At 41.3% G+C, this 12,340-nt stretch overlaps 1 protein-coding gene across 1 annotated transcript in view; it reads right to left on the bottom strand.

Annotated features, from left to right (window-relative positions):
• Positions 1–6,483, bottom strand: part of FRMPD2 (FERM and PDZ domain containing 2) — a 119,584-nt gene extending 113,101 nt beyond the window's left edge. Inside the window, exon 1 of the mRNA XM_032171400.2 lies at positions 6,330–6,483. Within this exon, the coding sequence (XP_032027291.1) occupies positions 6,330–6,354 (25 nt within the window). The 5' untranslated portion in view covers positions 6,355–6,483. The remainder of the gene's footprint in view (positions 1–6,329) is intronic.
• Between the last annotated feature and the right edge of the window lie 5,857 nt (positions 6,484–12,340).

The raw sequence follows: 12,340 nt of genomic DNA on the forward strand, positions 1-12,340 counted from the left end.
AGTGACAATACCAAATGCTTATGAAGATACAGAGAAACTGGATCTCTCCTAAGTTGCTGGTGGGTATGTAAGTGGTACAGCCACTTCAGAAAAGAGTTTGTCGGTTTCTTTTTAAAAAAGAGAAAAACTAAACATACTCTTGCTATACAACTGAGCAATTGTGCTTCCGTGTGCTTATCCCAGAGAAACAAAAATGAATATCCACACAGAAAGCTGCATGTGAACGTGTGTGTTTTATTTGTAATAGCAGCTTTATTTGTGATAGCCAAAAACTGTTAAGTCAAAATGTCTTTCATTTGGTGAATGGTTAAACAAATTGTGGTATATTCATACCGTGGAATACTACTCAGCAATAAAGAGCAAACTATTGACACACGCAACAGCTTGGATAGATCTCAAAGGCATTAGGCCGAATGAGAAAAGCCAGTCTCAAAAGGTCACATATTGTGAGACTGATCTCAGAGATAGTAGGAGCAGGGTGGTAGGGAGTAGAATGGGAGCTGGGGAGAATCTCTGTGGCGATAGAATAATTTTGTATCTTGATTGTGGTAGTGGTTACATTAATCTACACAAGTGTTACATTGGCATAGTACTTTACACACATATTGCACCAATGTCAAATGTCTGGGTTTGCCATTGTGCTGTAATTAGGTAAGACTGGGGGATGCTGGAGGAAGAGTATAGGGACTTCTCTGTGCTCCTTGCAACTTCTTTGCAACTTCTTATCTGACCATATATGAAAATAAAATGTAAATGAAAATATGCAACAGATTAGGAGAAAATATATATAATGGCAAAAGGATTAATATTTACTCATCAATTAGAAAAAAATTACTCTTTAATTTAAAAGTTAAGAAATAACCAGGTGAAAAAATACAACTACTCAATAAATATTTGAAAAGATTTGCTATGTTTCTAGTAAATCAGGGAAAACAAAACAGCAATGAGAATTTATCAGAAGATCAAAAATTTAAATATTTGATGTTAGCAAGGTGGGGGCTGCAGACCAGGCCCTCTCATAACACCCTATAACATGGGAATTAAATTGGTATAGATTTTTCAGAGCCATCTATCAAAACTGAGAACATGTATTTGCCAAGTCCGAGCAATGCCAATTCTCCATCTCCTTGGGAACATTTCTAAGCGTATAGGAAATAGGATGCACAGAGCCATGTTGCATGTGGATGTTGCTGGTGGGGCAGGTGGTACCTGGTACAAGGGTGGCCAGGGTCACTGAAATGCAGCCTTCAGGGGGATCCAGAAGCTGAACAGGCCTGGGAGTTCCCCCTTCACAGAGACCATAGCTTTCTCTCCTCCTGCAGTGATGATTGAGAGATAAACCTCTGACTGATGGGACTCGGGCAGGGCCAGGCCGTCCATGTGTTCCCAGCCTAATGCAGGTTGAGAAGTGGCTCGCCCTGTCACAAACCCCACTAGGTGAATGCTTTGTTTAAAAATTTTCCTCTAGAAGTGAAGCAGCTTCATTCAGTCAAATTCATCCTCCAGAGCAGACCATTAAAAATAGTGGGTAGTGAAGAGGGAGTCCTTAACTCACACTTGATGGACCCAGGAGACCTGCTGTAGCACAGATGGGAAACGGGAGACAGCCAAGGTGGGAGGGTGGAGGCATTGCCCAGAATCCCACTCCGAGTGGTTTCAGGGAGAGGACTCCAGTCTCAAGCTCTTCTCCTGGGCTTTATTTATCACATACCCCTCCTCAGGCCCTGAGTCAGGAAGCTGCTTCCCACAGTGATATCTACAAAGAGCTATACAGCCAGCTGGGATAAGGGATGAAGGTCAAACCGAAAGTGACTATTTCTGTGCAAAGAATCAGAGAGAAAAATCTTATGGGCCCAACAGCAGTAGGTAACTGAGAAAGTGAGACTAAGAAAAGTCATAAAAGAAACTGTGATTCCTTGTTAAACAATATAGAAAACTGTCCGCTCCTGCCTATAATCCAAGGAGCTGCCAGTGGACGCAGTCACGAGGCCCATTTTCATCCCTCAAGCAGGCTTCAATGATGAGCGCTCAGTGCCCATGAGGTGGCAATGACACCGTTCCTCTCAGAGACCTTACTTACATGTGGCCAATTTGGGACAGCTGATTTGTAAAGCAGTTTGGCAATCTGTATCAAAAGCCAAGGGATGTCCATTCCTGCCATCAGGGTCTTCCTCTTCTGGGAATTGATGCCAAGAACATAATTGACAAAGATGTATATTCAAAGATATTTGCCATGGTATTATTTGTAACAATGAATAAAGGCAATGCCAAATGTCAGTGGTCTTTGGGTTTCTCTCTGCCCTGGACCCCTCTTCAAATCACTCTACATGCTCCAAAGTTACCAACCGTCAGTCCATCCCCTCCACAGCCATGTCTTAAGCTCAGACCCATTTCTTGAGTTCCTGCTTGGTGATCCCAGGATGTCCTTTAGACAATCCCCTTGGATGTACAGAGCTGAATTCACCTTCCCCTCACCTCCTCCTCTTTCAACCTCTCTTATTTGAATACAGCAAATGGCATTCCCACCGCCTAACCCCTCAAGCCAAACATTCAGACAACGTTTTTGTCTCCTTCCCATCCCTCAACTTCCCATCCCTTTAATCACCATCTCCAAAATCTCTCTAAAATCTGCCTGTTTCTCTCCAACCCCACCACCACTGACCTGGTCTAAGCCACCAGCACCCTCCCCTGAATGACCACTGAAATGTAAATCCTACAGAATGGTTTCCTACAACCATAGCTTGCCCCTGCCCTGATCCATTCTCTGTCTTGCAGAGTCCTCTTCCTAAAACACAAATCTGACCATGTCACACCTCGTGAAAACCTTCAGCCACTTTCCATTCTCCAAAGGATCAGCTCAGATCCTGAGCAGGGTTTACAGGACCTCAGGCCCACCGCTTTGGACTGATCTCTAGCAGCTTCCTCTTTCCCCCATGGCCTTTTTCCAGCCTTAAATGCACCACACCCCCCTTGCCTCCTGTCCTTCTGCAGGCTCTGTGGGGACACTCGCATCTGGAGCTCCTTCTTCCCCCACTGGCTGAATGACTCAGTAAATTAACAGATGAATACTTCAGATACTGCCTGCACTCTATGGACTGGCATCATACAAAAATGATACTGATAGAAGAAACAAAAGAAATTCCTAGATGGCACTTTTTAAAAATGTCTAATACATTTACTATCTAGCCAGACACTGTTTAACCCATCTTGAATCTATGGAAGAGTGAGTTCTGACAGCTCAGCCTTCATCTGCCTCCTGCCTGGGACCAGCCCTCCTGGAACTGGTTCCTGTGCACCATCCTACACATCTCCTTCCTGCCTCCCTTCACTACCTACTCTATTTCCAATAATGTTGGGCTATGATAGCTCAAGGAAATACAGGAATAAGGAGGCTTACAGCCAAGGCAAGAAAAAAAAAGGGAGGGCAGTTAACAATAGAGCTGCCAGAGACCAGTAAAAAGAAGCCTGGGGAATAGTAATCAGCCTTGAAAGCAGACCTCTGCCAGGAAAGCAGCTAAAAACACTGACATCTCAAGGTGAATACAACTCAGGAGGGGAATGAGAATAGAAAAGCACAGTGGCTGGAAGAGCAGGCTCCGAGGTCAGAGCTGGATTGATCCCACCTCACTGTGGGCAAGTTACTTCCTCTCTTTACTCGTTTATACCATGAGTTATTGTGTCTGGCACATGGTGGTTTTTCAATAAATCCTAGCTATTCATATTATGAACCCTGAGTATATGGAGAGGGCAGGGAATAGGCTAGAGACAAGCCAGCAAAACTAGGTTTCAGACCAGAAATGACTTCACTAATGGAGCTGCAGGTAGCACTGTCCTGGGCTGCACACCCCAGCCCTTGCTATTCCTGAGCAGTTGAATTCATAGTCATCTTTTCATGGTGTTCTTTTCAAAAAGTCCAACATTTTGGTGAGTGACAGCTTCATCCCTAGAGAGAAGGAAGTCTTCTTCCTAATTCTTCCTTTCGTGCCCCCTTCATTTGCACCCATGAGTCATTTTCTCACCACTCTGTATTCTGCTCCTTAAACCTTTCTTGGATCCTGTGACATGCTGAAGAAGGCTCCTACTGGCCTGTGAGAGCCAATTGTTAAATTTCCAGAAATTTTGTAAGCTGGTTGTTAAACACAGCCATTACCAAAAAGTATTATAAAAATCTCCAATTAAATAAGTCATATTAACAATATGTTGAAACTCACCATTTCCAAATTATTTTACTGCATTTTACTGTTGTCTGTGCTTTGGAACTTATTTAAATGAAATATATTTCTACGATGGAAATACTGTGTAATGGTGTGCTGGTTCACAGCTCTTCCACCTTTGTGTTCAGCAATATCACATTGGGAGCTTGTGATTGGCCATGGTGGTAGTAATTATACCACAGAAACTGGCAAAAGCTACAAATTAGGGCTTGGTTTGCTGTTTTTTCGTTCCCTAAGAAAACTAAGAAAGTGATGGAGAAAATGTTCATGCAGATTAAACCTAAAAGTGTGTCATGTCCGTAGTTGTTGCATTGTGAATAACACAAAAATTGGGAAAATACTCTTCCAAATTCAAAAACTGTGATCTGATCCAGCAGTCACTCAGGTCATTGACAGATGAGTGAAGTTAAGACAATCATCATCTTCATTGTTTCACTTTCTTCTTACTTGTCAATATAAACAAAAATATCAACCAACATTCATATTGGAACTACATTCAGTGGTCAGTTGCAAACAGGCTGACCAAGGGTATAAGAGTTCAGCAAAAATCAACAAATGCATGCTGTGAGAATCAAATGGCTATATAGAATTTGTAATAAAGAGTATTTTATATTTTATTACTTGTAAATTGTGCAATATACATCCTTCATATCAGTAAAATTTATAATGAACTTATTAGATGCATATGTATTTGTTTTTGCTCACAGTGCCGGTAGCACCAGCTTGGAGGCCTCCCCTTCTCTACATCCCACTGTTGTTTTCTTACGTTAGGCCATCTGTCATCATTCCAGGTTTCATCCTCTCCAATCCCACACCCATATTGCTACTAGATTAATCTTCTTAATATTAAATGCAGACATGGCACATCCTTCATTAAAACTACCAGTGCCTATCTGGGACCTTCTGAGTGAACTCTGGGCCATAGAAGGCCTTCCTTGCTCTCCCCTGTTCACCACTGCAGCCTCCTTTCTTATCAGATTCCCCTGTTCCCACTTTACCAAAGTTAGGCCAAACTGCCTGCTGTTCCCAGAGTATGCTTTACTTATTCATGCCACTGGGCCTTTGCACGTGCTTTTCTCTGCTTGGGATGCCTTTTCCACTCCCCCTGCTCCCACCTCCTGCTAGTGTCCGCTTAGCATTAAAGCCATGCTCAAGCATCACCTCTCCCAGGAGCTCGTGCCACCTCCATTTCGGCACTTGCTATCACTGCCAGTTCTCATGCAGGTCCAGCATTCTGCCCCCCGACCTCCACTGTCCTACAACCTGGAAGATCCTCTGGGCTGGGGGAGACATCCCCAGCATTTGGCATGTGGCCCCAGGAGATACTGAGTAAGTTCTCGTTGAATTAATAAACTACCTAATTGGTTTCAGCTACAGCCTATAGCAAATCACAGGATTTAGCCAGGAGAAATAGACACGACTCATCTCTGAACTCAACTGTTGCTTTAAAAAAAAAAAAAAAAAAAAAAAAGTTGTTTAAACTGTTGAAAACCTCAGCTGAGTTTTTTCTTTCCTTTAAGCATACAAATAAAGCCAGGTGAATCATTTCTTTTCCATTGTTTTCTGGAAGTCAGCTAGACATAGCCTGAGATTTCTTACTTTAAACCACTGATACTCTTTAAGCAATAACCAAAACACTTGCTTCTTAAAGATAGTGACAGCCATCATTTACTGGGCTACTCAAATGCTCCAAGTATGTTCTAAGTGCATTACACGTGTCACCCCATGAATCCTCATCAACATCGTAACACATGGGGCATTATTATCCCCATTTTACAAGTAAGAAAAATGAGTCTTAGGAAAGTTAAAAAAGTCATTTGAATTTGCATAGATGCTGAATAGCAAAGCAGTGATTCAAACAAGGGTTGGTCTGATTCTAAAGTCCATGTTTTCTCTTCTGAGCCCATTCTTTATTGCTAAAAAACAAATACAATGTCTATCAGGCTTAGCCAATGGCCTGGAGCAAATAATACTCCAAATAATACCACAAAGGGCACTGACACAGGTCCTTGCCCAGCTGTGTTCTTCTTATTCCGGATACCAAGACCCAGTAAGAAGTTTGCCCTTTCCCTGACCCAGATTTATAGGAGAAAACTGAATGATGCCAAGGAATACCTGCGTCCTTCGTTAAAGGCTGCATCCAAAAGTCTCCGTGACCGGGTCTAGATCTTCATCATGGGACAACTTTCCAACAAGGAGCAGGGGTCTCTTGCAAGTCTGTCCGCGGAGCTCCCTGCCACCAGCACTGTTGCCGCTGCCTTTGTTTACTATTTGTCACTAAGCACTTGCTGCCCAGCGAGTGAGTCAACAAGGCCCCTTCCCTTTCCTGCCACCACTCTCGTTCCCTGGGTCCTGCGCAGTCTCTGGCCTGTTAGCAGGCACTGCCACCCAGCAGCCTGCGTCCTCAAAGCCAGTGACCCGTGAGAGAGCCAGGAAGAGCTCAAGTGGATTAGATGCCACTGAAGGCAATGGGATTGCTGCTCAGCAGGGCTTTTACACTCATGTCTCTTTATCTCCTGGCCCAATCAAAAGAAAGAGCTCTGCAAGGAACTGGGGTCGGCCCCAGAGCAGAGGCTTAGTGTCATCAGCTCAAGAGTCCTCCATGCCCTTTCATGGTGTCAGACATTGGACCTGCAACCAACAGGACAGGGAACCACGTGAAAGCAGCAGGAGGAAATGATAACCTGGATCTGTCTGTGAAAAAGCAAGAAAAATGTGGTTAGAGAAAGGGTGAAAGGAATTCTTACTCTCTCTGGTGCTTGGATTCAGAAAGGAACCAGCAGAGATGGGGAACAGCAAGAAGTAGATCATAGCTCTGTAGCGGAAGGGGCAAAAGAACAGATCTCTCAAGCCCTTTAAATCAATAGCAGTGTCAAAACTGAGACGTATTTATTTAAAAAGAAAACATGAGTTTTTGCTTGACTACAGAATAAAATACTAAAATTTGAAGCCGGGCACAGTGGCTCACGCCTGTAATCCCAGCACTTTGGGAGGCCAAGGTGGGCAGATCATGAGGTCAGGAGATCGAGACCATCCCGTCTCTACTAAAAATACAAAAGTTAGCCAGGCCTGGTGGTGGGCGCCTGTAGTTCCAGCTACTTGGGAGGCCGAGGAAGGAGAATGGCGTGAACCTGGGAGGCGGACCTTGCAGTGAGCTGAGATCGGGCCACTGCACTCCAGCCTGGGTGACAGAGCGAGACTCCGTCTCAAAAAAAAAACATTTGATGAAACTCAGTGCTGGTGAGGGCATGGAGAATGAGCACTCTCATATGCCAATAGCGAGATTATAGATAAGTGCAGCCTCTCTGCAGGGAATTTGGTAATATTCATCAAATTTGTAAATGTACATATCCTTTGTAAACCCGGCTGCTAAGAAGTAACCCCATGGACATTCTTGCAAAAGTTCACCAAAGCATCTGAGAAAGGATGCTCATTGCAGTGTATTTTGGTAATAGCAGAAAACTGAAAGCCACTGAAGTGCCCATCAACAGTGATTATTGTGGTTCACACACAGTAGAAAACCAGCTATGCAGCTGTGTAAAGAAAGGAGTAGATCTGTGTGTGCTGGCATGTAACAATTGCCTAGAAAATTTTTTAAGTGACAAAAGGTATGGAATAGCCTATTATGTTTCCTTTTATCACAAATAGGTACATAAAGACCAGGTATATTTATGTATATTTATGTATATATTCTTTATACATTGTAGTATATTAGAATATTATGTAGACATATTCTTGTGGTTCTGGAAGGAATCACAAGCAACTTAATAGTGGTTGCTAGGGGAAAGAGTTTTGGCTCATTATTTAGTCAGGACAATTATTGTTCATTTTGGTATTTTTCCCCTTATAACCTTATGTTATATTACTTAAAAAAACTAAAAAACACAATGTTTTACATTTTTTTCCTGCTTAAAGCTATCTATATTGACATTCCCTGCTAGCTAGCAAAACATTTTACAATATCTGCAACCGTCTTTTACTGTTTTTTCCAAACTTGTCTTCTCATCAGATTCAGCCTTGAAGACGATAAAATGCAGATCCCCAGGCATCGCCCTGAATCTGCTGAACCTGAATCTCTGGGTCAGAGCCAGAGCATCTGCATTTTCAGCAAGTGTCCAGGTAATTTTTATTTAGTAATTTTTTCAGGCTGACCATGCAACCTTTCTCCCAAAGGAAGAAAGTTAACTTCTCCAGTCATGTAGCTCATTCACAACAGAACAAAAAGCAACACCTAAGTCACCTGCCAACAGGTAAATGCTGGTCTGCTTAAAGTCACCACCACCTTCACTTTTTCTGTTAAAAATACTAGCAGTAACCCCCTTCTATTGTTGCTCTGCTAACATTTCATTAAGTCCATTTTTTCGCACAAAAATTTTGTCAATGTGTTTTTGTTTTTCAAGTTATCAAAGCTAATAGTTTCTCTCTGAGTCATCTCTGTGTCATTCCCTATATAATTTTGTAATATTTTATATATTTTTATTTTTAAGGTTATTTTCATGTCAAAATTCTTTATTGTGTATGATCTTTTTTTAAAAAAAACTTTATTTTAGGTTCGAGCGTACATGTGAAGGTTTGTTACAGAGGTAAACTCATGTCATGGGGGTTTGTTGTACAGATTATTTCATCACCCAGGTATTAAGCCCAGTACCCAATAGTTATTGGTTCTCTATCTACTCCCACCCCCCCACCCTCAAGTAGACCCCACTGTCTGTCGTTTCCTTCTTTGTGCTCATAGTTCTCATGATCTAGCTCCCACTTATAAGTGAGAACATGCTGTATTTGATTTTCTGTACATGAATTAGTTTGCTAAGAATAATAGCCTCCAGCTGCATCCATGTTCCCATGAAAAACATGATCTCATTCTTTTTTATGGCTGCATAGTATTCCGTGCTGTATGTATACCACATTTTCTTTATCCAATTTGTCATTGATGGGCATTTACATTGATGCCATGTCTTTGCTATTGTGAATAGTGCTGCTATGAACATAAATGTATGTGTGTCTTTATAATAGAACAAATTATATTCCTTTGGGTATATACCAGTAATGGGATTGCTGGGTAAAATGGTATTTCTGTCTCCAGGTCTTTGAGAAAGTGCCACACTGTCTTCCACAATGGTTGAATGAATTTACATTCCCACCAACAGTGTATAAGTGTTCCCTGTTATTTGCAACCTTGCCAACGTCTGTTTTTTTATATATTTTTTATTAATAGCCATTCTGACTGGTATGAGATGGTATCTCATTGTGGATTTGATTTGCATTTCTCTCATGATCAATGATGTTGAGCTTTTTTCATATGCTTGTTGGCCGCATGTATGTCTTCTTTTAAGAAGTTTCTGTTCGAAATTATAACAAACCGTCTCTCAGACCACAGTGCAATCAAACTAGAACTCAGGATTAAGAAACTCACTCAAAACCACTCAACTACATAGAAACTGAACAACCTGCTCCTGAATGAATACTGGGTACATAATGAAATGAAGGCAGAAATAAAGATGTTCTTTGGAACCAACAAGAACAAAGACACAACATACCAGAATCTCTGGGAACATTCAAAGCAGTGTGTAGAGGGAAATTTATAGCACTAAATACCCACAAGAGAAAGCAGGAAAGATCCAAAATTGACACCCTAACATCACAATTAAAAGAACTAGAAAAGCAAGAGCAAACACATTCAAAAGCTAGCAGAAGGCTAGAAATAACTAAAATCAGAGCAGAACTGAAGGAAATAGAGACACAAAAAACCCTTCAAAAAATTAATGAATCCAAGAGCTGGTTTTTTGAAAAGATCAACAAAATTGATAGACCGCTAGCAAGACTAATAAAGAAGAAAAGAGAAAAGAATCAAATAGATGCAATAAAAAATGAAAAAGGGGATATCACCACTGATCCCACAGAAATACAATCTACCATCACAGAATACTACAAACACCTCTATGCAAATAAACTAGAAAATCTAGAAGAAATGGATAAATTCCTCAGCAAATACACCCTCCCAAGACTAAACCAGGAAGAAGTTGAATCTCTGAATAGACCAATAACAGGCTCTGAAATTGTGGCAATAATCAATAGCTTACCAACCAAAAAGAGTCCAGGACCTGATGGATTCACAGCCGAATTCTACCAGAGGTACAAGGAGGAACTGGTACCATTCCTTCTGAAATTATTCCAATCGATAGAAAAAGAAGGAATCCTCCCTAACACATTTTATGAGGCCAGCATCATCCTGATACCAAAGCCTGGCAGAGACATAACCAAAAAAGAGAATTTCAGACCAATAATCTTGATGAACATTGATGCAAAAATCCTCAATAAAATACTGGCAAACCGAATCCAGCAGCACATCAAAAAGCTTATACACCGTGATCAAGTGGGCTTCATCCCTGGGATGCAAGGCTGGTTCAAACTATGCAAATCAATAAATGTAATCCAGCATATAAACAGCACCAAAGACAAAAACCACATGATTATCTCAATAGATGCAGAAAAGGCCTTTGACAAAATTCAACAACCCTTCATGCTAAAATCTCTCAATAAATTAGGTATTGATGAGACGTATCTCAAAATAATAAGAGCTATCTATGACCAACCCACAGCCAATATCATACTGAATGGGCAAAAACTGGAAGCATTCCCTCTGAAAACGGGCACAAGACAGGGATGCCCTCTCTCACCACTCCTATTCAACATAGTGCTGGAAGTTCTGGCCAGGGCAATCAGGCAGGATAAGGAAATAAAGGGTATTCAATTAGGAAAAGAGGAAGTCAAATTGTCCCTGTTTGCAGATGAGACGATTGTATATCTAGAAAACCCCATTGTCTCAGCCTAAAATCTCCTTAAGCTGATTAGCAACTTCAGCAAAGTCTCAGGATACAAAATCAGTGTACAAAAGTCACAAGCATTCTTGTACACAAATCACAGACAAACAGAGAGCCAAATCATGAGTGAACTCCCATTCACAATTGCTTCAAAGAGAATCAAGTACCTAGGAATCCAACTTACAAGGGATGTGAAGGACCTCTTCAAGGAGAACTACAAACCACTGCTCAATAAAATAAAAGAGGATACAAACAAATGGAAGAACATTCCATGCTCATGGGTTGGAAGAATCAATATCATGAAAATGGCCATACTGCCCAAGGTAATTTATAGATTCAACACCATCCCCACCAAGCTACCAATGACTTTCTTCACAGAATTGGAAAAAACTACTTTAAAGTTCATATGGAACCAAAAACGAGCCCGCATCACCAAGTCAATCCTAAGCCAAAAGAACAAAGCTGGAGGCATCACGCTACCTGGCTTCAAACTATACTACAAGGCTACAGTAACCAAAACAGCATGGTACTGGTACCACAACAGAGACATAGATCAATGGAACAGAACAGAGCCCTCAGAAATAATGCCGCATATCTACAACTATCTGATCTTTGACAAACCTGACAAAAACAAGCAATGGGGAAAGGATTCCCTATTTAATAAATGGTGCTGGGAAAACTGGCTAGCCATATGTAGAAAGCTGCAACTGGATCCCTTCCTTACACCTTATACAAAAATTAATTCAAGATGGATTAAAGACTTACATGTTAGACCTAAAACCATTAAAACCCTACAAGAAAACCTCGGCAATACCATTCAGGACATAGGCGTGGGCAAGGACTTCATGTCTAAAACACCAAAAGCAATGGCAACAAAAGCCAAAATTGACAAATGGGATCTAATTAAACTAAAGAGCTTCTGCACAGCAAAAGAAACTACCATCAGAGTGAACAGGCAACCTACAGAATGGGAGAAAATTTTTGCAACCTACTCATCTGACAAAGGGCTAATATCCAGAATCTACAATGAACTCAAACAAATTTACAAGAAAAAAACAAACAACCCCATCAAAAAGTGGGCAAAGGACATGAACAGACACTTCTCAAAAGAAGACATTTATGCAGCCAAAAAACACATGAAGAAATGCTCATCATCACTGGCCATCAGAGAAATGCAAATCAAAACCACAGTGAGATACCATCTCACACCAGTTAGAATGGCCATCATTAAAAAGTCAGGAAACAACAGGTGCTGGAGAGGATGTGGAGAAATAGGAACACTTTTACACTGTTGGTGGGACTGTA

Source organism: Hylobates moloch, unplaced genomic scaffold, assembly GCF_009828535.3.
Source record: "Hylobates moloch isolate HMO894 unplaced genomic scaffold, HMol_V3 SCAFFOLD_3, whole genome shotgun sequence".
NCBI classification, from domain to species: Eukaryota; Metazoa; Chordata; class Mammalia; order Primates; family Hylobatidae; genus Hylobates; species Hylobates moloch.